The sequence below is a fragment of the Chroicocephalus ridibundus genome, chromosome 15 (assembly GCF_963924245.1).
Source record: "Chroicocephalus ridibundus chromosome 15, bChrRid1.1, whole genome shotgun sequence".
Classification (NCBI taxonomy): domain Eukaryota; kingdom Metazoa; phylum Chordata; class Aves; order Charadriiformes; family Laridae; genus Chroicocephalus; species Chroicocephalus ridibundus.
Window position 1 is genome coordinate 2,366,761 of NC_086298.1, and position 27,302 is coordinate 2,394,062.

Here is a 27,302-nt window from a genome sequence, read left to right on the forward strand (position 1 = left end):
TGCCCCTTGTCCTGTGGCTCGGCACCACTGAAAAGAGTCTGTCCCCATCCTCCTGACACCCACCCTTTAGATATTGATCAGCATTGATGCGATCCCCTCTCAGTCTCCTCTTCTCCAGGCTGAACCCAGGTTCTCCAGTAACCCCGACATTGAATCACAGACTCCTCTAGGTTGGAAGGGACCTTTAAAATGACGGATTCCGACCATCCGTGCTTCCGAAACGGTGTTAGCGGGGCAGTGTACCCCGGCCCACGGCCCTGGGGCCCGGCCGCCTCCCCCAGCGCTCAGCCGTGGCCACGGCGGCTGCTGTGGGCCCGGGGGCCGCGGGGAGCCCGGCTCTCCCCCCGGCGGAACCTTCGTGCGGCGGAACCTTCGTGCGGCGGAGCGGGTTCCGCGGGGCGAGGAGGAGCGCCGGGCTGCGCCCAGTGGAGCGGGGCCGGGGGGGAGCCGTGGCGGGAGCGGGCCCGGCCGGGCTCGGGCAGGCAGCCATGTACGCGGGGCTGCAGGAGCTGGGGGTGGCCAACGGCGAGGACCTGAAGGAGACGCTGACCAACTGCACGGAGCCGCTGAAGGCCATCGAACAGTTCCAGGTGGGGCGGGTCGCCATGGAGATGCCCAGCGCCCGTGGCGGGGGGTGCACCGGCGCCCGTGGCGGGGCCGCCCGTGAGGGGCCGAGGCTGTGGGGTGGTCGAGAGCAGGAGAAGGCCCCAAGTGTGGGTCTGTTTTGTGGTATTTATCTCTTCTTATTTTATAACCAGTATGGCTTTAGTAGTCCCTGCTGTCGTTTGGTGGCTAGCGGAGCCGGCTAACCCCCCACTGGCGTCCCTCTCTGGTGTTTGTGTTGGCAGACAGAAAATGGAGTGCTCCTGCCCTCGCTGCAGTCGGCCCTGCCCTTCCTGGACCTGCACGGCACCCCCCGGCTGGAGTTCCACCAGTCGGTGTTCGACGAGCTGAGGGAGAAGCTGCTAGAGAGGGTCTCTGCCATCGCTTTGGAAGGGAAAGTCGAGGAGAGGTTTGTCTTCAGTCTTGTTGGTTATTCAGAGTGAGCTGGGAATTTTTCTGTGAAAATTAGTTACAGTGGACGAATGACTTATGCAAAAGACAGATAAGTTCCTGAGGGATCAAGTTCCAGTGGCTTTGAGATGAGCCACTTTGGTCCTGTGCTGTAACATGGTACTTAGTCTCTTGCTCTTACATGTTTTCAGGTACAAGAAGCTGGAAGATCTCCTAGAGAAGAGCTTTTCCCTGGTCAAGATGCCTTCCATACAGCCTGTGGTGATGTGTGTCATGAAGCACTTGCCCAAGGTAAAACCGCTCCGCTGGTTGGGCTGTTCCGTTACATTTCTGCTGTGTAGCTTCTCTTAGCTGTGCTGCCGGGTGGGCTGCACGCTCCATCTGCAGACCTTCTGCAAGTTTGTCGTTCGGTGTTAGGAACTGACTGAAGATATACTAGATTCTTGTATCTGGGAACAACTTAGTAGACCAATTCAAAAAGCATTTTACATTTTCATAATCAGCTGAGACTATTTCCCTATTTTATTCAGTATATGCAGCTTCTTAAAAGTAGTCAAATTCACTGGTAGGTGAATTTTTCCACAGCTGATTTAAAAATCTACGACAAGTGGAAAAAAAGATTTGAAGAATGCAACCAGAAATAGCCAGGGGTGAGATTTGGATTTGTGAAACAAAAATCTCTGAGTGGCATTATTAAAAGCATCATATTGTACTTAAGGTAATGGATTCAAAACCGCTACTAGAACTTATAAGTTACTGAGTTTTGAAACATCACCCCAAATCTTAGCATCGTAGGTTTAAAGGAAGTCTTAAGTGTCTTAGGACTATAGCTTACTGTTACAGGAGTAGGGAAGGCAAAAGATGGGTCTGTGATACTGCTTGTTGTTTAATTGCATTGTTGTGCAAATTAGGCTGCCTGAGATTATGATTTAGATGTCTTCTGTAGCCAGTTACTTCTTACTTGGACAGTCAGGCAGGTAAGTTGCTCTGCAGTTTGGTAACCGCTGTGTTGATCATAGGTCCCTGAAAAGAAGCTGAAGTTAGTAATGGCCGATAAGGATTTGTATAAAGCATGTGCAGTGGAGGTGAAGCGCCAGATTTGGCAGGATAACCAGGCTCTGTTTGGTGATGAGGTATCTCCGCTGCTGAAGCAGTATATCCTGGAGAAAGAAAATATTCTCTTCAGCAACGATATTTCTGTCTTGCACAATTTCTTCAGCCCGTCTCCCAAAACAAGACGTCAAGGCGAGGTAAGGACATGCTCGTGAATGGAATTAATCAGCTCTCAGTCAATCTTGTCAAATAACAGAGTGTCCGTTTCGCCCACCCAACTTCACTGCTAAAATTGTTTGGCTAGACAAAGTATTTGTAAGAAATACCAGGCTGCTTTCTCCCACGTATCTTGATGAAAGCAACAGGAATTATTTAATAGTTACTCAATGCTGTGTAATAATTCATTTATGTTTTAAACTGTTTATGAGCTTTTAAAAAAAAATAGCAAGGACAAATTTTTTCTTTTATTGCTCGGTCTGGCTTTAATACCCCTCAGCTGTTGTGAAGGATAAGCATCTATCAAATCAGTTTAAATATCTTAAATTTCTATTCTTGCGACTTTTTTTTAGCAGGACATAACCTGAGAAAAGCTTTTTTTTCTTGGTAAAGATGGAAAGGGATATTGAAAGTTGTAGCTAAGGTGGCATTCATAAAAGCTGCTCTTTGAATGGAATTACATGAAGTGGCTGAGCTGATCCAACACTCAGCCGCAGGAAGGGCACAGGTGCTGCTCCTTCCCTGCCTCCCTGTAGCTCTGGCAATTATCAGACCTTCCATGAGCTGATTCAGCTCAATAATTGCTACAGAAACTCTAGCAAATAAAACCAGAAAGTAATTTTCCAAGACAGTGAGTTGGATCTGCTCAAAGAAGAGATCAGCTGGCACCAAAGCCATTGCAAGGAGATGGGCTGCGTCACACAGGCATGTTTGATGTCGGGGGGAGCAGTGGCATAGGTGTCAGGCGTGGGTCTCTCCTCCTGGCAACAGCAAGCCATTACGCTGGTTCAGCTATAATGTGTTGCTTTACCTCTGGGGGCTTTTGCTCCAAAAGGGAAATACCAGAGTTTCTGTAAGGGCCTTGCTGTCGAGAATGCAAAAGAATTGCAGTGATGAGGCAGTATAAAGGTTTAATTTCAGAGAGGGTAGCACATCTGTTACTTTGGGCGTTGGTTTGGGTCTGTTTTGCTTTCAAAAGCCCATTTAGTGTAAGTGCTCTGGTGCAATTTACTTCAGGTTTACACTGCAGACTTGTGGTTTCATGCCAGCTGGCAACTAAGCACCACACATAGAATCATAGAATTGTTAGGGTTGGAAGGGACCTTAAAGATCATCTAGTTCCAACCCCCTGCCCTGGGCAGGGACACCTCCCACCAGATCAGGTTGGTCAGAGCCCCATCCAGCCTGGCCTTAAAAACTTCCAGGGATGGGGCTTCCACCTCCTCTCTGGGCAACCTGTTCCAGGTTGCTCACTCCCCTGCAGTGGGATAGGGGGGAGAATTGGAAGGGTAAAAGAAAGAAACTCAGTTGAGATAAAAACAGTTTAATAATTAAAAAGAAGGGGGGAAAAAAAAAAGGAAAAAAACAACAGAGAGGAAAATAAAACCCAAAAGAAACAATCAATGCAAATGAAAACCATTACTCACTGACAACTGACTGATGCACAGCCAGTCCCTGAGCAGTGGCCCCCCGCCGCCAACCTCCCCCCTAGTTTTATTGCCGAGCATGACACTGTACAGTCTGGAATATCCCTTTGGGCAGTCGGGGGCAGCTGTCCCAGCTGTGTCCCCTCCCAACTTTTTGTGCACCTCCAACCTGCTCGCTGTCAGGGCGATGTGAGGAGCAGGAAACGCCTTGGTTCTGTGTAAGCGCTGCTCAGCAGTAACTAAACCAGCTCTGTGTTATCAACACTTCCCCGTACAAATCCAAAATATGGCACTGTACAAGCTACTGTGGAGAAAATGAACTCTATCCCAGCCCAAACCAGTAGAAACTTCACCTTCATTCTTGTGCCTGTAGCAAGAAGGTAGGTAGAAATAGAAAAAGAATTCCAAAGAAAAGTGAGTTTTGCTCAGGTTACAATTGTAAATTATATTCATCGATAACAGGTGCTGCTTCTTACCTGTTTCACGTAGCTGAGCACCTTATTTTACAAATGCTTCGATTTCCTTCTGCAAGAGAGCTTTTTTCTTGACATTCTTTATTCTTTCGTTATGGCTATGAAACTTTTGATGAACATCTCTTGAACAAACGCTCTTGGATATCTTGGTGTAAATCAGGAACTTGTGTAAATGCGGATGTTTCAATCTTGATAAATCATGTAAAAGAATTCAATGTTTTTGTGTGCGAAATAACAGTATCTTGGTACTGAGCGCACATTTTTTCCGCTTTGAGTTTAGGTGGTTCAGAAGCTGACGCAGATGATTGGGAAGAACGTGAAGCTCTATGATATGGTGTTGCAGTTTCTGAGAACCTTGTTCCTTCGGACAAGGAATGTTCATTACTGCACGCTACGGGCAGAGCTCCTGATGTCGCTGCATGACCTGGAAATCAGCGAAATCTGCACCGTTGACCCCTGTCATAAGGTATTAATCATGTGGGACAGATAGGAGTATTACTGGAGAATTTTCTGTTTCGCCCGCTCCTGTGCGTACCTGCTGCCCTGCAGGACTTCAGCCCAGAGACGATGACTCCTCTCTGTGAAGAGGGTTCAGACCTTGAATCCAAAAGTCATCTTATATTCCTTGGAACCTCAGGTGAAAATTTCATCTTGGTTAACCAGCAGCTTGCTTTCATTTCATAACCCGTAAATCACTCAAATTTATGGTACTTGTGCAGTGTTAAAACCAACATCTAATCTGACCTATGTAGGTGCTGCAAAAAATAATCAAAACCACTATCTAGCCCCAGGTTCTTAATCGAACCTTGCTTCCCTCCCTGTTGTGCCTGGTGTGATATACTCCATCTGTCAGTAAACTGTGTGTGGAACATTAAATACTTTGGATCTTGAATTCTAAGAAAACATTGAAGTCCTAAAATACTGGGGGGGTGACAGATGAGGTGTTAATGTCACACCAGCATCTTGTTACTGGTCCTTTGTCTGTGGTCAGCATCACTCTGATCTAGAACAAAGCGTTTTCTCTTAAGGAATGTCGCTAAGTTTTATGTGTTCAGCTTATAGAGAATATGTCCTAGAGTGATGATGTTACCGCATGTGTTTTAATGTCTTCTGATCAAGAGTCCCCAAATCAGTATACAGAGAGTGACTGAATAAAAAAGGGCAAATTCTTGTTCAAGTTGCAGATCATTTTCAGCGACCTTATTTTGCCACTGCAAAATGCAGTGACTTCTGCAAGGAAAGGAAGCCACGATGAAAGCATTTCAGAAAATTCAGCAAGTTGTTCTTTTCTGACAGCTGAAATGTTGGGGGAAAACATGTTGTTTTCTGAAAGGGGGAAAAAAGCCCTTAATTTTAGATCGGATAAAACATTTCACTTAACTGTCTTTTTTTCAATTTGATAATACAGCTCTAAAGCAGAATCACCTCCACTGCTAATATCCCCTGCTTAGAGGGGATATTCTTAGTAATTATTGCTCAGTGATGCTGCTTCTTTGTCAGCCTCATACTTGTGTAAATACACCTCAGTCAGGTGTGCTGGGCAGCGATATATTTTATACATGCTGCTTCTTTAATTGCCAGGAAATGCCTCTTTTGGAAGGGGAGAAAGTGACACCGGGTAAACTTACCTTGGTATCTCTGACCTGCTTTTGGAATGTTTATTTCAGACCTCCTCCATAATTGTGACCAGCTTTCTACCATAGCTAAGAATATGAATACAATGTATTAATTCCGGATACTTGGAGGTCATTCGAGCCGGTTTTCTCTGACATTGTTTATGTTATTGCTGGTTTACCGAGTTGCTGTGGTTCATAAAGCTTTCTCCTTTTTTATAACAGTTCACCTGGTGCCTTGATGCTTGCATTCGGGAGAAGTTTGTGGACAACAAGAGAGCTCGGGAATTGCAAGGCTTTCTGGATGGAGTGAAGAAAGGGCAAGAACAAGTGTTGGGGTGAGGCAGTTGGGCTGTTTATTGAGAAACTGAAAATGGGTTCTTGGCAGTCACGACATCTGACGGGTGTTGTAGGTGTTAATTCTTCCCTAGAGCCAGCTAACAGCCAGCAGCCTTTCTGCGCGGTCACATCCAGTACACTTGTGAGCACTGACGCACTGGGGCATAGCCAGACACGTTCTGGTGACGTAGCTTGTACTGTCGAAGTTACCACCCTTGAGTCTCCCCTGTGGCCTGGTAACTGACTGTGGGAGATCTGCTTGATTTCAGTGCAGAAGACCTTTAGTAATTGTTTTGGATGACACACTCTTTCAAGTCAAAGAAATAACATTCATGGTGTTTTGACAAGGCAGGAGAAGGTTACCTACAGGTGGATACCTGTAGGTAACAAAAGACAGAAATTCAGGTTTTAGATTATCATAGTGAGGGTATTGTTAGAATACTTGCCCTGTGTCTGCCTCTCTTCTTAAACTCAGCAGCGTGTGTGTTTATAAAAATATAGTGTACACAGGCACAGTACTTTGATGTTACATCTGGTAGTTGACAGGATTACAGGAAAGAACAGTCTCAAACATCTTATTCTAGTGAAACGCACTGGCGTCCTATGGCTGGATATGGAACTGTACGGTAGGGTTGTTTGTTATGTATGACGTGTATTTGATTTTTGCTTCTCAGGGACTTATCCATGATCCTGTGCGATCCCTTTGCCATTAACACCTTAGCCTTGAGTACCATAAGGCACCTGCAGGACCTGGTTGGGCAGGACACCTTACCCAGGGTGAGTGTCGCAGATTATGTACTTAATCTGAACTGTAGTCTTAATTGAAAAAATAGCATTCATCAACAAGGGGCTGGCACTGTACAAGAAGTACAATTAAGTTCTCAAATGCTTGTGTAAATTGAAATAAGGGAAATGTGATGCTGCCTATCCATTCGTTGCACATACTTTAGAGCTCGGCAGGAGCACTGTTTGGAGACGGGCGTTTTGGAGTTCTCTGAATTGACAAAGAATTCTTTGCGTGGCTCATTCTGTCCAAACAGCTATGCATGTATGGAATCATACATAGAATATGTGCCTCCCTGCTTTGTCCTTCCATCGGTTTGCCTGACAGCAGCAGGCTTTATTCCCTGCCACGGTAAATACGATGGATTAGTTTACACTGTTCTGGTCTGTTGGCTGCGATATAATACACTTCCTGCAAGTAGTGTCTGCAGGAGGTGCTTAAGTGTTAAAGGAGGGTAGCCTTACAGGTGTCTGAACAGTGTGAGGCATTTGCTGGTTTTATCCCTGAGTTACTTAATCCAACAGTAAAATTTAACAACTTCCTCATGACAGTTTAAGACTGAAAATTGTTTTCGTTTCAGGGCACAGTGATAACAAAACCCCATTGTCGTTCTTACACACACTTTCTCTTACTTCTGCTTTCTGTCCTGTGACACACTATATTTCAGTGTACTAATTTGGCAGGACATGCTTAAAAACGATGTGATCAGATTGGCTGCATACTTCTTGGCATGTGTATAACATACAACATAAAATGTTACATAAAACCGTGAACCCTCAGGTGTGTCTGTTATTTGATTCCATTTGAGCCATCAGTTGTCGATTAAATCAGAGTACCGAATACCTCTAGCAGTCTTCGATAAAGCTGCTAATCCAGGAGAGCTTTGAATGTAAACAACTACTTCCAAATAAATAGCTATACGTGCAACTTGTGGAAGATCAAAATAGCTGTTTTTCTCTTTCCCTTAAAATTCGAGGAAAGCCCGGATCTGCTGCTGCTCCTTAGGATGCTGTCTTTGGGACAGGGGGCCTGGGACATGATTGACAGCCAAGTCTTCAAGGAACCAAAAATGGTGAGCCATTTTGATATTTAGAATTTAACACATTTAATGAAACAATTTTAGACTTGTTTATCATTTTATCGCATCCCTGATTTAACGTTCATTCTGCATACCTCTCGTCATAGCTTTCTTAGAAAAAAACATGTAAGTGGTCACAGAGCAGCACCTCAAGTGGATGTGCGGTAAACTTCATTTACCTCTTTTTTTTTTATTTATGTGAATGCCTGGCCCTTACTGTTTTAAAATCAGACTGTACCTGTATTAAATTCTGCACTGGTTGCTCATTGTTGCTGGGAACTTCTACAATACTGACAAGTTTGTAAAGCACCTTTCGTATGAGGAAAGCAGGATTTCAGAGGCCGGTCTGAAACTCTGGTGGCAGTGTAGTAGCTTTTCATTGACATGAAAAATGTTTTTTTTCCCTTCCAGCTATCTGTTACAGGAGTTTTGTGTAGTGCCACATTCAGCTACAATCTTTCCATGCTTTGGAAATTGCCCGGTATTATAGGCAGCCCTAGCGTAGCCTGGGAGCAGGTTCTGTTCAGGTGGTGGCAGGAGGGCTAACCATGGTGTTGCACAGCAGGACTGTTTCTCAAGAGAAATTTGCTCTTTCTGTTCTGAACTATAAAGCAGCAAATGTCTACCTAGGGGGACACTTGAAGTCTCCAAAATAAATATTACTGGCTGATTGCACATTTAAATTTACCGTAGGAAGGGTGTGTGTTAATACCAGATTGTAACAGCGAGGGTGACTAGCACTGTAATTTGACATGCAGAGGTGCTCTCATGAATCCCTTAGAAAGAAACTGTGAATGTTTTTCCTAAAGGGAATCTCCAAATCTGTATTTAAAATCTGTTTTATTTGCGATTGCCACAAGCTGTAACCTCACACTCTGTGAATCTGATACAACATAGGTTGATCTGCCTTGTGTGAGGAGATGCTCTTTATTGTTGCTATTCTAGCTGTGCATTGATCCCTGTCAGTTTAGGGAATGAACAAAATGATTTGTAATTCTTGATGAAAGCAGTTTGATACCATCCTTAACATGCAGTGCTTGCAGCAGCATTGGAAAAGGTCTCTCAGAAGAAATGCTAACTAATTGTCAAAAGAACGGATTTGAGCAGGAGCATTTCTGTAGATGAGGCGAAGTACTGTGTTCCTAATTACCAGTGGAGTGTGTAGAAGTGAATTATTCAATAACTTTGGCTGGAACTGGATGTCTGACAGCTTGTTTTCCTTAGCGTAGGATGGGGCTTGTGTTGCCTCAGTGTTACAGCACTCCAGGACCATTAGGTGGCATGAACTGATTGATGAAAGTGTTGTTCTTTTCCCTCTGTTCTTCCATCCCTCTAAGGAAGTTGAGTTGATCACGAAGTTCTTGCCTATGCTGATGTCCTTCGTGGTGGATGACCACACGTTCAATGTAGATCAGAAACTGCCCTCAGAGGAGAAGGGACCAATTCCCTACCCCAGCACCATTCCTGAAGCTTTCACCAAGTACGTAATCTGCTTTCCTGGCTTTGTACATATAGTCTTGTTGCCAAAGCCGAACATCAAGGAGCCAGCCAACAATGACAGGAAAAAATACTGTATGTGGTAAAACAAAGACTTTCTTGGGGCAATAGTTAATCACAGTTAATCAAGCCTGGACTTTTCCTTGAGCAGAACAGGTTTCCACCGTGATCGCTCAAATAAAATTTATTTACATAAAAGAATTATTTCTTGTAATGATCATTCTTTTGGCAGATTGAGTATGAAAATATTTGGCATTACTGCTTTCGAATATGCTGCTTGCGTAGCTTCCCAAGCAGGGAATGATGAGTGTTTGAGTGATATTTGGGTGCACCTGGATAAGGGCCTGTGCTTGGTAGTGAAGAGCGCTATTGTAAATTGTAAAGTTGGCATTTTTGTCACACAGATGCTCATTCTCTGTTGATAACCTATCACTCCAGAGGTGTCAAAAAGATAAATAAAACTTCTGTGTCCTCTGTTGTATTCAGATCTTGCACTAATTTCCAGCACAATTCCTATCTGTGTGCCAGAATCTGGAGTACCGTATCCGCGTAGTTGTACTCTCCTCTATGACAGTGTTGATACTTGACCTTTGGGAAACTAAAAGAAAACAGTATTGGACTTTGTATTATTTTTGAGTGTTTGGGCTGCTTCTAAAACCCGTTTTGAATAGCATTTTTACCATTAATACTATTATAAATGTTCACAATCAAATCCAACTGTTTGATTGTGAGACAGCAAAATGTTTGCTGAATGGCAAATTTTTCTGGACCATGGTAGTGAACATAGTGATGGTCATCTACTCAGTCCCTGAGTAGCTGCTCTTCAGTGGATTTGAGGTCAGCCACTGCTGTAACTGCTTGATTGCTATCCAACAGTATTTTAAAACCTACTTTTTAAAAATCTGTTTTCGCTTTATTGATTAAGAAACTCTGTTTCTGCCGTAACAGATTCTTGCAGGAGAACAGAATAGCTTGTGAGATTGGGCTGTATTACATCCTTCACATCACTAAACAGAGGAACAAGAATGCTTTCCTTAGGCTCCTGCCAGCACTAGGTAAGTTTTTGTCTTGTCTCTATTCTATAGCTGTTTACCTTGTATTGGGCACCGAGGAGGCAGGTAAACCTGGAGCGAGAGTGGTTTCAGCATCAAAGATGTAATGGTCTGCCTTGGCTCTTCTGCTGAGGCCCTGCAGAAGCGTTTATTTTTGTCTGCAATTAGGATGCTTTTCTGCTGATCCGAGAATTTAGGGATAGTGACTGAAGGTCAGTAGTTCCTTAGGACAAAGGCTGTGTTAACAATGAGATTAGTTGCGGACTGTTTGGAATGAATCTGAAAGATAAAAGAGCAGGTGGCTTAATTCTGCCACTGCTCGTAGTAATTGCAGGTGGACAGGAATTCTTGGGACTTGGCTTTGTGTAGCGAAAAATCCTGTAACAAAACAGGACCACACACAGCCTTAAATTCTTCCCTGGGATTACTTTCTTCACTGACTTCTCTGGGGTAAGTTGCAGGAGAACTCTGAAGCAATCTTAGGAATTGCAGCTCCCAGTAAAGGTGGTGGGGGTTCACTTCCCGCTCCCTCACCCCAGCTCTGGTGTTCTTTGAACCCTTTGCTGAACTGGCAGCTCATTTACATGAGTTTTCCACTGGTAAGTGACTTGTGTCTGCTCACTGCAGGGTCTGAGGAGTGCAGGGAGGTGGATGTGGCCATGAGCAGCGGGTGGTGGAGAAGGAGAGCGGGGGACTTGGTGATTTTGGCAGGAGCAAGCTGCTCTGTGACTTCAGTCGTGGTGGAGACATGGGTTTTCTGTATATTCTTCTCACCCCTCTGCTCCTAATCTTTTATGTCTGAGAGATCAAAGCCATCTGCTCGGGCTACCTGTTTTAGAAGGAAATCTCACTGCCGAGCTTTCAGCAGGAACGTCTGCTGTGTAGTCAGGTTTTGGCACATCCTTGTCAGTCTCAGTCTCTTTCCTTTTCATGTTGTACAGTTGAGACATTCAGTGACTTGGCCTTCAGTGATATTTTTCTACATCTGCTTACCGGTAACCTCACGCTGCTGGGTGATGAATTTGCCCTGGAGGAGTTCTGCACCAGTCTCTTTGATGGCTTCTTTCTCACTGCCTGCTCAAGGTAAATCTGATTTTCCTCGGGGGACGTGAGTTTACAGGATACATGAGACTTTGAACTGTACTTTAATAGTTCAGCAAACTCTTCATGTATAGTGGAAATATTAGCCTGATGCTGTTTTTCTTTGAGGAAAGGCTTATATTTTGTGATCAAGTTTTTATCAGCAAAATTTATAAGTGTTGATTATGAATTATTACCTGAACTCTTAATTCCTTATTCATAAGTTGGAGTTGCAAAAGACAATATCCTTCATGTTTTGCAGTAGCTCTGAATATGAAGAGTTAACTCCAGCTCTTTGCAGTGTCAGCTGCACACAGAAAATCTGTTTGTATCTCTTAAGTCAGTGTGGTTCAAGTGCTGGCCTGCAGACCAGATCTCTAACCTCCGCAAAGCTTACCCCAAAGTGACTAGAACTGCCGCGCTGGTGCTGCTACCGCTTCCTCCGTGCGTACAAAAGAACAAACGTCCTCCTGCATGTGCACATGGCCTGTCCCGCAGAGAGACCAGCTGCTGCCACATGCTGCAGTTTGTGCTTGAAATCCCCCCCACCTTCCTTGTGATTTCTACACTTACTCCACTCCTGTTGAATAATTACATCAGTTGCTTGAAAGATAAGGCAGGGTTAGCACTTTGTAGCACACAGGCTACAATTCTCAGATGTTTTGGAAAATTGTAACAAAGCTGCCAGGCTGTGGGTGTGTGAATTATTCTGATACTGTTGCTGTAGGTTTCTTGCTCTCAAGATGGTGTTAGTTTCTATTAGTTACTCTGCTTTAAAATTGCTTTTTGCAGAAAGGAGAATGTACACAGACACGTGCTAAGACTGCTGCTTCATCTGCATCACAAAGTGGCACCTACCAAACTAGAGTCTCTCCAGAAGGCTTTGGAACCCACCAAGCAGGTAAGAAGGGAAGCATGAGAAAGGGAAAATTAATTGCAAATGGAAGCAGCTGGCTTTCCAGACGTTGCTCAATAGAACATGAGCTCTGCTTTCCAAGCGGACCAAGTTGTGTCTTAATTACCTTGTAACTTCCTCTTTCTGTGTTGGTTTGTGTTAAAACACAAAGGGTAATTGCAAACTTAGTGTTCGAGCTAGTGGCAGCTCGAATGAAGTATGACTCTTCTGGTTTTTTTTCCTTCCCTGATTCTCGTTCTGCAGAGTGGGGAGGCTGTGAAGGAGCTTTACAACCAACTCACTGAGAAACTGGAGCTTCGCAAGCCAAGTCCAGCCGAAGTGACTGAGACTCCCTCCATGGAACTGCCCTTGCCCACTGTGCCCACACCAGCCTCACGCTGAGCTATGTCTGTAGTGAGACAGGAGAACTAACCTCATGCTCTGCAGCGTGAAGGCCCCGTACTGCCTTTCAAATGTCTCTGCCTACAGGGTGGAAACAAAAAAAAGCCACTGAAGCTCTTTCAGGAAACACTGCAGTTTACCCAACTCGCTGGCTCTTGCTGGTTAGAAAACTCCGTATGCAGTGCATCGCAAAGGTTTACTTTTCTTAAAGATAGCTGAGTGTCTTCTTGTAGATCCACTTCAAATCTGACTGTACATTTTTTTTTTCAAAAACAAAATGCATATTTTTAAGCTTGGCATCTTGTTTTTTTTTAAAGTCTACTTTAAAAACTGATCAGTGAGTGTTTAATTATGGTTGAGCAGGTAGCGTGAACTTCTGCAGGCTACCCTTAGCTTTCTTTGGCCGTTAGTTTGTTCCTCTGGGTCTCTGGAGAAGATGGTCAACAGAAGGAAATGTCAGAGGAGATAAGCTCCACTGATACAACTTCCCATTTGAGGTTTTAGCTCTTTTGGTACATGCTAAGACGTGCTGCATTAGTCAGAGATGTCCAGCAGTGTCCCTAGACTGAGAAGCCATCAACAGCCATCTTCTGGGCTAGGCTTTTGCAGAGAAGGCCAGAAATGGAACTATTCTCTCCCCTTTTCTCCCCACTTTTCTCCAAAGGAGCGGCTTGAAATGAGTCCTGGAGCCAGTGAAAAAACCCAAAACTAGCATATTCCCCAATGACAGTGGGGTTCGAGTGTAGGTGGAGTGAAATTCTGTCCTTGACAAAACAGCCTGTTCTTCATGGCTCGTTTGTGTTGCTGTCTGTACTGTTACAGTTCATTCCTGTTCTGCTTTTGTTGCTGGCTCAGTATTAGCCTCAGGTAGAGCGTACAGGAAGATGGGCATGGGAGAAGAATGAGTCGTGTGAGTTTACAATGGACTTTACACGGATTTCAGCAGGTAAAGAAAAAGAATCTTGACAATCCCCTGTAAGCAGGAAGCTGCCTACCTGAATTATTCTGAATCGCAGAATAGTTCGGGTCGGAAGGCACCTCTGAGGGTGCGTGCTCCAGCCCCGACTCCGAGCAGGACCAGCATAGGTGAGCTCACTCAGGGGCAGGACTTTTATATTTACCTTTGTTGAGTTTGATGAGGTTTCTGTCGGGCTGTTTCTCCAGCCTGTTGAGGGGGTCCCTTCGAACAGCAGCCCAGTGCCTCTGCCATGCTGGGAACTTGTATTGTTTGCAAATGTGCTGAGGGCGTGTGCTGTCTTCAGGTTGCAAATAGAGGCATTAAACAATATTAGCCCCAGTAATGACCCCTGAGGAATGCCATGAGTAACGGGCTGCCACTTGGACTTTGAGCTGTTGATCTGAGCCTGGTGTCCTGCCAGTTTTCCGTGCAGTGATCTGAACTGCATCAAAACCATTTGGCCTTATGGATCCTTCAGACAGTTGTGCCAAAAGCTGTTCAAAGTCAAGGTGAGCTGCCCACTGCGCTTCCCCCATCCACCAGGCCAGGCGTCTCTTCGTAGGTTATTGGGTTTGTCAGGCACAATTAACCCTTGGAATTTACCCAGCCATGTCCTGTCACTTTTTTGTCGGTCTGTTTCTGGGTATGAGGTTTGGGGTTTTTTTCCCCGCCACCCCTCGTTTCCTGGGCCTTGAGCACTCCCAGTGCCAAATCATGTCAATGAGGCTTTTCCATTTCATGAGAAAGAAACAGACACTAGTTAAGTAGAGGTGGAAATCCCTCCCCAAAGCTGCTGACTCCCTCTTTGCCTGGTTTTCTTCTGGGTTCTGGAGGGCTGCATGAGGAAAGCAAGTGTCGCTTCTCTTCATCACCTTGGTGCTTCGTTTCCCCTCTTATGCAGGGACTGGTCTGTATCTTGTGAGAGAACTGGGAGGGCGGGTTGGGTTTGTGTGTGTGACAAGGGCACTGTCCTCCAGCACACGCTGCCTTTGTGCACCTTAACTCCTGGGGTCGGCATTGCCTTTGGCAGGCTCTGGGCAGTCCTGGCATCTGACTTGCTGGAAACAGGAACTGGGTATAACAATCAGGTCTTTCTTGCTTAGCTTTGTTTTTAAACTGTTTAAACTGTCATGGTAACTTACACTAAATAACATCCCACGCTGCTGGCAGACCTTTCGCAATGAACTTACTCAGGCCCGTGCTCTGCTTAGCCTTAAAGGTTATTTTAGGTTTGCGTTGGGGATTCTCTCTCTCATAAAGGTTTCCCTTACACCGTGTGCTGACTTGGTACTATCCCACAGCACGAGCTTCTTGGAAGCCAGGCTGACTCTGTGATTTACTGCTTGGTAGAAAGACGCCTTGTGTTCCAGCCGGTACCCACGGTACTGAGATACATGACTGATACATGACCCCCAGTACTGAGATACACGATACGTGATTTTTTTCCAGGTTTTTAGATCCATAGAGAAATTGAATCACAGAGTACCAACTGGCATTACCTCTGCTGGTGGCTGCTTCAGCTGAGGAGGGGAAATCTGGGCAGCGGAGAGTGGGAGTAGCTGCCAGTCCGTGTCTCCTGGCTGCCTTCTGCACAAAGACGTGACGAGGAGACGCTTTTCAGAAAACATTGTTTTAGTGGTGAACATCTTGGTCTGTTTCCGTTCTTTGAGATGAGAACGGTTTCCCTCCAGTGCCAGAAATGACACGGGCTCCTGTTGTACGTGTAAACCCTCGTGGAACCTGTGGCAGGAGCGGGCTGTGGCTGGGTGCGGGATGCTCGCTTACATCCGCACTGGGGCCAGAACATCCCTGGGCTCTCTCCTGGGCTTCCCGCTTGGAGCCGCTGGCTCTCCTGCTCCTCCGGGTGCTGTTGTGTTGGATGGGTGCAGCCCAGTGGCACATCGACCAGGTGAAGCACAGCTGGACTGTGTTAAGAGAATTCCTTTTTTTTGTTTTTTTATGTTTGTTTGGGTTTTTTTACGGTCCGCAGCCCTGCGTACATGACCGCCGCTGGGGTGCTGTGTGGGGTGCAGTGCAGTGGGTGCGCACTAGAGGGGGTGCCCTCCCCGGCGGCCCTGCCCGTCCTGCTGCTGCTGCGTGAAATCCCTGGAATCGCTCCCTGGTTACACTTATGTCACGGTTTGTCTTTACAACAGGGGTGTGATACCTGTGTGATAGGAAAAAATGGTGCATTCTCTCCAAACCTGCCGTGAGAGTGGATTTTTACCATGAATTAGGAACCTAATTACCATTAGGTTGAGCGATCTGATCTTCTGCGTGTGCTTTTCCTGAGAGATCGGAGTGACCAGTAGCCTGGAGAGGTTCTTCACGCTTTTTGGATAGGTAACGTTTAACTGCGATTTTACGTTGAGCTGTGAAACGGACACTTTGGATTGAGCTAGGTTAGAACATTGATAGGGCACTGCGACTGCAAGAGTCGATAGACGTAGCAGCCAGTTACTGAGGCCTGTGCTAGCGAGGAACCAGGTCTTATATAAAATTAGTGGAAAAGACGATTACTGTAACGAAATATTATTTACTGCCAAGCTACCCGACACCCAACGCGTGCCTGGCATCATTTCAAAACAGCCAGATTCCACTTGACATATCGATTTGATGCCGGATAGCTCTGTGTGGACCGAGTTAAAAGGAGACCAAACAAATCTCCTCGGCCAGAAAGAATACGAAGACCCCCCCGGATACCCCTCAGCTATTGTGAGACCTCTCCGCTCTGCTGGGAACTGTTTGGTTTTTAGGCGATTCCTGGCCTTCTCTTTATACAGCAGCGTAAAGGAAACCTGCCGTAGGTTTAACTTTGAAGATAAATGAATTAATGTGAACATAGTGCTGAAACAGGAGCGTGTTTGGTTCGGGAGTCTGGTTTCAGTTCACGGTGCTGGTCGGGGGTGTCGGCTCTGCTGGGGGTGCGGTACCAGAGACTTCCTTGGTGTACAAGAATGTCAGTTCCCAAAGGAAGGTGACGGGTGATCTTGACTCTCTTGCAAGCACTTTAAGAAAGGAAACACCTGAAATCCAGAGGAAATATTTTTTCCCAGTTTCTGTGCATTTAACTGCAGTCCAGAGCAGTGGAATTTCCTAACCGACAGGGCAGAGAAGGGTGTTCGTCTAACCTCAGAAATGGGGTTGAATCGAAAGAGAGAGCAGGTATGAGGGAGACCTTAGAGGGTTTCTCCCTGAGATCAGACGTGGATTCCAGCAGCGAGTACCACGTGGGGAGGAAGCGGCAGGACACATCCTGCACCCGGTGGGTTTGATTCCTTTGCTGAGCTAAAGCGGACGGATTTGGGAACACGTGTGCCCTCCACGTCTGGCCTGTTGTCTTGCAGAGGTGAACACAAAACTGAGGTTGTCCTGAAGTTCACCCTGTGGTCCCCACGCGCCTGGCTCTGGAGCACGGCTCCCAGCAGGCCAACTGGGGTCTGCTCTGCTGGGGTGGAGGGAGCTGCCAGCTCCCTCGCTGCTCCTTCGGCGATGCAGCTCTGCCTTGGTGGTGGAGTGGACGGCTCTTTGCAGATGGAGAGTTGTCAGCGATGGCCAGGGAGCAGCTTTCACCTCCCAAGGCTGGGCTGGCCTTGGCACGGCCCTGCATAAGGGAAATGGTGCCTGACGCTCACCTCCCCCATCATGCCTTTTACCTGTAACGCTAAAAGCAAATATCAATCCCCTCTTGTTCCTGTCACAGAATGGTTTGAGTTGGAAGGGACCTCAAGGCCCATCCAGTGCCACCCCCTGCCCTGGGCAGGGACACCTCCCACCAGCCCAGGTTGCTCCAAGCCCCGTCCAACCTGGCCTTGAACCCCTCCAGGGATGGGGCAGCCACAGCTTCTCTGGGCAACCTGGGCCAGGGGCTCACCGCCCTCACAATAACGAATGCTTTTAATTTCATGTCTCGAGTAAAGCTGCTTCAGGTAAAGCTCAATTTTTTGGCCAAAGCAAGGAGCAGGGCATCAGGCTTACGAGCGAGCGGCCCTCCTCTCCTTCCCAAAAGCACTCTGGAGTGGCAGAGGTGGGTTCCTGTGGGGAGTCCCTGTGCTGCCCCAGACACTGTCCAAGCATGTTCCTGACTAGTGGCACTTCAGGGAACGGCTCTGAAAATACATCAAAGCGGGCCTGCTCGGAAAAATTACTGACAAACACAAAAACCACAGCACATCCTTTCTTGAACGTTTAAAGCTTCAGAAAATAAATTGTCGGGTTTTTTGATCTTAGTAACTTCAGCAGCCGTGGGACCACGGAGAAGCATCCACGGTGTTTTCACGTGACGTGTCCTTCGTTATCTCCTGTGCTGTACCCATTCATCACCAGACAACAGGAGGAGGACTGCTGGTCCTGAGGGCTTCCCTGGGAAGGGACAGAGGTTGTCAGTCCCCGAGGAAACAGCCTTCCTGATCCTTTCTCCTTACTGCTGTAGTGCCCGGGGAGCCACCAAATTGTTGTTGCTATGATTTCAAAGGCTGGCTACTGGGGCAGTGTGGGGTGGAAGCAGGTGGGTGCATCTTCCTGGCCCGATGAGACTCCTGCTGCGGAGAAGCGCAAAACTGCACGGTAGGTGCTAGTTCCCAACGTGCACCTTCGTCTGGTGGGAGGTCAAACCAAGGCATGATGTGACCATCACCCTGGTTGTCCCGGGCTGTTGGGGGTCCTGAGCATCCTGGCTTTGTGGTTCAGCAAGTCTATTCCTGCTTCCCTGCAGCTCCCTGGGGCTGGGGTGACACTTTTGTCTTTGGTTTACTGCTGTCTCTTGGGGAAGGGAGGTCTCTTCGCTTGGCAGATGCTTGCTGACCTGCTGCACCAGCTCAGACGTGCTGTGAGATGTGCCCGACCTTGAAAAATCTTCCTGCAGCTCCCCAGGGGGGTTGCTCAGGGGATTTATCCAGGAGGAAGGAAAAGAGGAGCAGTGGGAGACCAGCACGCTCCTTGCCTGCAGAGCCACACCACAACCTGGCAGGCGGGAAGAAGACACTGGTGTGGTTCTTAGCGATGGCGTTGGAGCGCCTTGGTGACATCTGCTCAGGTCCTGCTTGGCTGGAACGTGCTCAGAAAGAACGTGAGCATTTTACCTTAAAAAATAAAAAGGTATTTTAGTACATCCCTACTACTTAGGTGCCTGCTTTCCCGCTGACATCCATCCAATTGAGGCATTTAAACCTTGGACTTTGATAAAGGACCATGTGTTTTCACCCAGTGCCTTTAGGAGGAGTCTCAAAGATTTAGACATTTTCTCTCTCGCGCCTCCTTTGCTCTGAAGCAGTGGGAGGACAACAAGGGAACTGGGGAGCTTGGCGGGTAAGGTATGGCTACTGCTATGGCAGAGCGTTCAGGAGTCTTTCTTCTGGGGAGCCCTTCGGTTGTGCTGTGGCCTCGGGAGGATCGTTAGGGGTGCAGCGAGGAACCCCATTGCACCGATTTCCACCCGTAAAAGGAAGCCTCTTGTTGAAAAAGATGGCTGGATTCTTCCAGCTTGAAACGCCTGTGCTTTTCTGGATTAAACCGAAGTTGGTGGAAAAGAATAGCCATGAAATTATCCGCCTGGAGAGCGCTGGTTGCCAACTTCTGCTTTCCAACCCATTGACACTATTTCCCAAATAGTCCCACAGAAGCCACAGCTGGGACCCTTGTCAGGGCGGGCTCTGCTGGGCTGTGACTTAAAGGATAATAAGAGGTGGGGACCCAGCATTTGGAAGGCATTGTCATGCGTCTTCACGAGTCTGAACGCTCAAAAGCATCTGCCTGTTGGCAGAACACCCTGTTCTTAGTGCTGTGGGCAGTGGATCCATTGGAAAAGTGGTGGGGAACAATGGGCCGTGGTGCAGATGGCTGGGGGGAAGACGGACATTTAAAAGGGGCGTCTAACAAAGCCTGGAGCAGATGCTGCACAGCAGAAAACTGAATTACCGCTCTCCAAGATACTTTTCTGGTGGAGCTGCTGTATGGTTCAGGCTTTACAGTTGCGTTTAGGATGATTCCGATGAGTTGCGGGTGGTGGGAGACTTGGTGTGTGGCTTCCCCTCTAAGCAAGGATCCCCTTACGCAGCTTCCTTGGAATGAATGTCTTGCTTTGGCTTTGGAAGAGTTGTATCTGGCCCAGAAAATGAAGTGACGTGAAAAATCTTGTTAATTCCTTTTTCAGAGAGGTTCAGCCATGTGAGGCTGGAGAACGCCATGGATTTTTCCCGTAGGTGTATATAAAGGTGCTTGCGGCTGCTCTAAATGCTGTGTTAGATCCCTGTGCGCTGGGGCTGCGTCTCAGCCAGAGGGAGGTGGTGGGTGCTGGGGGGTGACCATCGTCAGGGCTGTGTGGGGCAGGAGCGGTGCCGCAGCCTGTGCCCGAGAGCTCTGGGTCTCCCCCAGAAGCAGAGAGGAGACTGAACAGCACAGGGTGATTCGGAGAGTTTCTGGCCTTTTTTGCAATTTTGATGGATGACACACAGATGCTGCTTTATGTTTTCTTTTGTACAGCGGTAAGAAGTCTGTCCTGGCATACAAATGCCATTATTAATACAGCTGTCTCTTGGGAGAGATGTCTTGATGGAGCAGCTTTTCAGGAGGAGTAAGTATTTCTGCAATTATCCTTGCAGCTCTGATAGATCCCGCTGTGACCACAGAGCTCCCTGCACTCTCCAGCTTGCTTTCTCACCTTAATTTCCCCTGTTTCAGGCTGTTATGTGAATAAGGGCTGAGCCCAGCAGGGCTCGTGGACTAGTCCAAGCTCGGTCCCCGTGGCTCTGAACCCACAGACATGCCGTGGGTACCCTTGCCAGCACTATCCCTCCCCAGATCCAGGCTCAGCATTAAAAACAAGGGGTAAATCAGCTTCTCAGAGCTTCAGGTGGATGTAAAACAGGGATTAAGGGCAACTCCACCCAAGTTCAGGTCGTGTATAATCACAGAATGGTTTGGGTTGGAAGGGACGTTAACACCCACCCAGTACCACCCCCTGCCCTGGGCAGGGACACCTCCCACCAGAACAGGTTGCTCCAAGCCCCGGCCAACCTGGCCTTGAACCCCTCAAGGGATGGGGCAGCCACAGCTTCTCTGGGCAGCTTGGGCCAGGGGCTCATCGCCCTCATGGCCAAGAATTTCTTCCTCAGATCTCATCTAAATTTCCCCTCTTTCAGCTTAAAACTCTTACCCCTTGTCCTATTGCTACGCTCCCTCATAAAGAGTCCCTCCCCATCTCTCCTGTAGGCTCCCTTGAGGGGCTGGAAGGGGCTCGAAGGTCTCCCCGGAGCCTTCTCTTCTCCAGGCTGAACCCCCCCCAGCTCTCTCAGCCTGTCCTCACAGCAGAGGGGCTCCAGCTCTCAACAAGTTGAGGACACATCAACTGGGTTTCAGCTCTGTGGTTACTCCAGACTTTGCTGTTCATGGACAGTCTCTGTGTTCACTGCTCCGTCCCAGGTCCTCTCTTCTCTACGTCTTGCCCTGGGACACCTGGCACTTGCTGCCATCATCTTCAGGTCCATTGTCTCCTCTGCTGCTGTCTCCTCTCCCTTATCTGATCCCAGGCAGTGCGAACGGCAGAGATCTTTCCCATCTAGGTGAGGGCAGGTGCCTTAACCCTTTCCTCCAGCCGGGTCCCTGAGGGAGGCTGACGCTTTTATGGCCAGGACGTTTGGCCATGCCCCGTGTTGGTGGCTCGGCTGGACAGAGAGAGGGGTGACGTGTGGCTGTGTGTGCTCAAGCCCCAGCTCCCTCTGCATTTAGAGCTGGGTGGCCTCTGCCCGGGCGCAAAGCACAGCTCACCTGGGGTGTTGAGGGACCTGGGGCTCACACACCTTGTGACCAGCTTCTCCTTGTCTATTGTCTATCTCATGTGCTGGGAATTCACTTGCAAACCGCATCTAGTTTTGTACGTCAGCCCTTAATAATAAGATTTTTTCTGGCAGGAGACACTGCTGTTGGAAAGTTTCTTGCTTTCTAGGGGAGTCGGATTTTAAACCTGGCCAATACCAGCTTCTGTAGTGCAAGAAGGGCCATCAGCGAATAGAGGAGTGTCCATTAGCGTGTAGAGATCGCACTAAAGATAACGAGGTCAGTCCAGCTTGAAGGATACCTTCACAGAAAGCAACAAAACCACCTGCGTGGGTGGATTTTGGCCTGCTGGACCTGCAAGGGGGGTTTGATGAGAAGGACAAAGCTGAACAACTGGATGCAGCGAAACCACCTTCCTTTTCTTGCAAAACAATTGCACAAGGGGCAAAGGTACCTCACCTGGGCTCGCAGGCTGCTGCGCTGAGGTGAGTCCATGGCGCTGCTGCTCCTGGTCAGCAGGGCCTGTGCTCAGGAAAGAGGAAAGGCAGCAGTATCGGACCCAGAAGTGACTATCGGTGTCTTTCTCTCTTCCTCCTCCAGGTTCTGCGAATGTCAGCTCTATGGCAAGGAAGGAAGGAAGATGATTCCCGTAACCAGCCGTCCAGCTTGAGTCAGACCGAACCCTTGCTGGTTCCCGTGCTGTTGTCATAGGAAAAAAAAAGTCCAAAACTCAGGGGACTATTATTATTATTATTCAGTTTTAATACTATTTTTTTCCCTCAGGCTAGCACCAATTTGCTGTGCCAAGGCTGTGTTGGCTGATCAGGGTTAACAGAATTAAAAAGCGGTGAAATGTTTATAAAATCCTAGCGATGAGTCATCAGCAATCTGATACAAAGCAATCTGATGATTAAGAGCGCAAGTTTCATTTTACCGCTTTTTCAACCACATTTGTAGGTAGAAGCAATTAAAAATCCTCAGAAGAAATATGTCTCAGAGCATCTGTTCTTTGTCTTTTGGTAACTGTTGACTCGTATGAGGCTCTGGAAGGTGCTGACAGACTCTGCAGTACCTCTTTTTCTTTTTAACTCTGAACATCCATTTTCCTGACCTCTTTGAAGGCTGGGATCTGCTCTCTTCTGGCTCTGTTGGCAGTTGTATTTCCACTTTCCCCTCTGGTTCCAGATCTGTTTGACTTCTTCTGAGCTTAGGAAGGAGACATTTCATGCTAATGAGGGAGGAAAGAGAGAGAGATGTGTCCTCAGGAGAAGTTTATTCCCATGAACTGCACGTGAAGCCTCGTTTGAGGTGTCAGAGTCCCTGGGCCAGAGTCATTACTGACTCGTGAAACGAAGCCTGGGTAGCAACAGCAAAACATCTGGTCCAGTAGGTCACAGCCAGTTACCAACCCACGGCCTGCTCCAAATGAGCACCGTGGTCTCCGTTTAATCTCTAATGAATAGTCGTATAATTACAGAGGGTTTTTACGAGCCGGTTCCTTGAAGAGCGGCCGAAGGGCAGAGCAGAGAATCTGTTTTCCATCTTGCCTATCCCGGCAGGACGCATTCATGGGCTTTGGCTGAGGACAAGTGTGTATGGCGATGCGGGAAGGACCCCTGCAGCTCACAGGGTCCTGCTCGGGGTCTTTAAAGACACCAGACCCTAGGACCTCAGAGCCACCTTTACTAGCACTGCATCTACGTGGAGGTACTTCCACTTGCAGATGCTTGTGGCCTGACTGCTACCTGTGGGGGATCGCTCTATCTTCTGGATGCCACAGGAATTTTGGACCATTTGGCCTATAAAAGGAGCTGCTTGGCCTGTGTGGGGGAGGTTTGATGTTTCCAGTCCCTGACTATCCTGTTAGCTAGAGGAATCCCTGCAACCTTTGGGCCCCATACAAGGGCAAAGCAGGTCCCTGTCTTTTCAACGAAGCTCAGAGGTTCCTTCTAAAAAGCCAATAATTGCAAGAGGTCAAACACGGTTTAGGTCAACCCTGATTTACTGTAACAAAACAATTCTTGCTGCATTTCTGTGATGCAGGTTGGAGATTGTGTGAGTTTCGGGTCAATGTGAGCCTTAGGAAGGGTGGGTTTTCCAGTTTGTCAGTCAGTTACGCCATCTTCCAAGTGGAGGAATGGGGCGATGGGTGCTTCCAAGGAGCCTGAAGGAAGGTGATCTTTGGTGTTGCAGTGCGCCCTTGGGGCTGCAATGAATATAAATGCTAACTGGCACTTTACCTCCATTTTTAAAAAATTTTTAGCAGTAAAGAGGACTAGATTGTCATTCAGCAAAGAGGGAAATAGGCCCTGCGTAGCAGAATGACATAATCCTGTTCCTCAGTGCCCAAATACACAGCCCAAAGGAATGGGAACGCTGCAGCAGTCAGGCTTGCAAGGAATGAAGGGTGAGTGACTTGAGTGACCACTCAAGTATCCTGGGTTTTCCTTCCAGCCCAACTAGCTGGACTGAGTGCCTTGGGCAAGGGAACTTGGCTTCATTTCCACCCTGGTTTCACACAGGAATTGCAAACCCGCACGTGCTGCTGCTTCAGAACGAGATGTTATCGGTGCTCAGCTATGTCACCATTCCTTTTGCATCTGCTTAAACTGTGAGTTGAAAGAGTTGTCCTCCACACGGGTTTCTGCCCCACCAAAACTGGGACAGACTGCTTTGTATCCCAAAGTCCGCTTTTCATTTCCTTCTGTCCTTCAGCGCCTGCCTGAGTTCCAGGCTCTGTGGTATCATCTCTGGTCCTGCTTCCCTCTCACTTCAGACTTGGGGAACTTTTTTCCATGCCACTTCTTCACACAGCCTTCATCTGTATTTGACCTACTTGTCATTTTTGTAGAGTTGTCTGAAAACAGCAGGGGAGAGAGATGATGTATCTGAGGAGTGCTGGCTCTTAATTAAAACCATTTGCAGAAGAATGGACAACTCGAGAAGCAGATAAAGGCTCTGGTCTGCAGGTGAGGTCTGTTTCAGCCTTCAGATACCTATGTTACGCGGTAGTTTTGTATGCATGTTTTATTGGCATATCTGTCCTGTAATGAATGACTATCAAAGTGTGCAACAGCCCAGTTAATATTTGCTCCAAACCCTTAGGAGTCCCCAGTGAGTTCGCTAACTGCTTCTTGGCCCTGCTCAGAGGTTGTCTGCCCAAATTGGAGGACTTGCGCAGGTTCTTCCCCTCCCACCACACCTCTCGAGGATGACCCTTGGGCTGAATTTATGCACCCGCGCGGACTCGGGGGGCAGAGGGGAAACACCTGAAGCTCTGTGGGAGAGGTCTCAGGGTGCTCCACTGCTGTTGGGGGGGTCCTGTACCTCCTGTACCCGCCGGCTGCCGGAGGGGCCCTTCAGCACCACGGCCAGCTCCCGCCCCGCCCTGCCCTCCCAAATTGGGCTCCCGTCACTCTAAAATCAGCTTTTCCCATCCCTTTTTTAAATCGTTTGTCAAAGGACTTACAGCTTGTGACTAGTCACCGAGCCGTTTGGAAACCAACCGCAGTAATAAGAGCTGTTGGCTCTGGCAATAACTCACGGGCTGTTGGCTTTTCTACCTTATCTAGCGTCGAGGATGAATTGGTGAAATTTTTTACAAAAAAAAATTGTATGTTGAAGTTCAGATAACTTTTTATAGACTCCAGAAGATTTTCAGACCTAGGCGATGTTTGTTTGAGTATTGAGGATGGTAAAAGAGCAGAGGCGATCTGCAGTCTGTTGGGATTTAGAAGAGCATTAGTCAATCGAGCTGTAATGTTCGGCAACAAACAGACTTTTTTTAAATGCTTTTGTATTCATGAGATGGAGCACCTAATACAAAACTGGTTAGTTGTAATGAATTATCCTGCCACTCTTACCCCAGTAATTTCTCTCTTTGATTTTGTGTAAAGAGCTGTTCTCCTCTGAACAAAGGAGTCACATTGTCTTTACTCATTAAAAATTGCATATGTATAAAATATCAGTGTTGTCTTTAGTCTAAAATCCCTCACTATGTATGACTTGTACCATACATCAGAACCCATCTCCCGCAGCCTGGCAACTGTCTCTGTTGCTATAGGAACGGCTCCACTATCCTTTCATGGAGAACCTCAAGTATTCCCATTTTCGTAGCTGCTAGAACACCTCCAGCCCTTGCTTGTTTCATTCACTTGCTCACTCCCATCCACGAGCTCTTCTCCTCCCAATTTAGAGAATTACTCAGCACTTCTGGACTCATAACTGAAAGAACCTTAGTTAGCTGAAGGAAAGTCAGACACAACTTTGAGGTGCACATTTGACTGGGACGTTGATACTGCCGTTGGGTTTATTTAATATGCAGATGTACTGTGTAATTAGTATCCCCTAATGAGCATTAAATTTGTACTTTAATAGAAAACTATCAAAATCCCTGGCTTCTGCACATGGATCTGCAGTTATATACCAAAGGACAAAAGTTTCTGAGAAACTTCTAACCTCAAGTGTTAAACCCGCAGGTAACGTAACCTGAGTTAGCTGAGAAGAAGCTTCCTCGTGGTAAGTTTATTGTAAGGTTATGCAGTATGTGGCTGTCATACCTATCCTTTAAGAGTTGCTGGAGCCCGCTCCGTGTTAGGGAGCGTGCCCAGGGGTCCATGTGCTTGTGTCGGAGCTGTGGAGTTGAAGATCAGGAGGGTGGCTGTATTTGCCCCTTATCTGGGCCTCCTTTTCTGCACTGAATTGACACAGCTCCACCAGGCAAAGGTAGGTTGTTCAATCTGGCTTCTAGATGATCCTGATAATTAAATAGTTGCTAAAGGCTTATTGTTTCCTTTATGGAAATATTTCACTGGAATAACATGAATTTTGAGTAAGGTGGTCTTAGGAACACCTTTTTGGGGCATTTTTCTTTGTTAGATTTATACAAGTGCCTAACCAAGCCTAGGTTATGTTTTTATACTGCTAGAAATACCAGGCACATGTATCGCATCATGTCCTGGAGATCTCCATGGGGGAAGGAAGGGAGAGAGCGAAGGGGATCTGGTGTCACGACCAGATCTGAGTTGAACAGGGTCCTACGCTGCTAAACAGAAAGAGGTCGAAGGGCTGGGAGAGGAGCCGTGGTGTGGAAAGGGCTGGAAGCTGTGGCACCAGGGTTTTCCGGCACATCACGTACCCCACCAGCGCTTTGCTGCTGGAGAAGCAGCAGCTGAAGGTTTAGGAAAGCGATAACAAGGAGGAGAACAAAATAAGAGCGTGAGAAAAGCGCGCAGAAGAAAAGATTTCTCAGCTGCAAAATACTCAGTAACACTCCCAATCAACATTGGCTCAGCGCAGCCCCAAATCCTGAGACGCTGGGAAGAGACAGCTCGGAGATTCCCTAGTCATTGACTGGGGTTTTTAATTTATTCTTACAGCCAGACAGTGCTACCGTTGCCGGCTTGTGGGCACGGCAGCCAGCTCCCCCCACCTCCCCCCGCCACCAACCCAAGGGGCGCTGCCGAAGCGGGGCTGCTCCTGCCATAAAAGTGTAGGAAGCTGATGGCTGCAGAGTAATGCAGACAAAGCAGGAGTGAGAGGGAGACAAAAGGGATGGAGTCCCAGAAGATGTGATCCACCCCGTTAAAGGAAACGTCCGTAGCCTCTGCAGCTGTGTTTATGCTGCTTCACACAATAGGCACCAGCCT

The 27,302-nt window shown here is 47.4% G+C and overlaps 1 protein-coding gene across 1 annotated transcript; it reads left to right on the forward strand.

Moving 5' to 3' along the window:
• Positions 1 to 401: 401 nt before the first annotated feature.
• On the forward strand, positions 402 to 13,214 carry NELFB (negative elongation factor complex member B). The gene is made up of 13 exons (XM_063353201.1): positions 402 to 590; positions 849 to 1,012; positions 1,206 to 1,305; positions 2,034 to 2,264; positions 4,464 to 4,649; positions 6,022 to 6,134; positions 6,810 to 6,912; positions 7,896 to 7,991; positions 9,335 to 9,477; positions 10,443 to 10,549; positions 11,488 to 11,629; positions 12,419 to 12,527; positions 12,786 to 13,214. Exons 1-13 carry the CDS (start codon positions 489 to 491, stop codon positions 12,921 to 12,923), a joined length of 1,734 nt encoding a protein of 577 aa, XP_063209271.1. The 5' UTR covers positions 402 to 488; the 3' UTR covers positions 12,924 to 13,214.
• Positions 13,215 to 27,302: the final 14,088 nt, after the last annotated feature.

What these genes read in the sequence shown, in the direction of transcription:
- NELFB (XM_063353201.1), top strand. Translation starts at nt 489, where the DNA reads ATGTACGCGGGGCTGCAGGAGCTGGGGGTGGCCAACGGCGAGGACCTG. An exon ending in AGGCCATCGAACAGTTCCAG is followed by an intron (nt 591 to 848) that starts GTGGGGCGGGTC and finishes TTGTGTTGGCAG; the next exon opens with ACAGAAAATGGAGTGCTCCT. An exon ending in TCTTCAAGGAACCAAAAATG is followed by an intron (nt 7,992 to 9,334) that starts GTGAGCCATTTT and finishes CATCCCTCTAAG; the next exon opens with GAAGTTGAGTTGATCACGAA.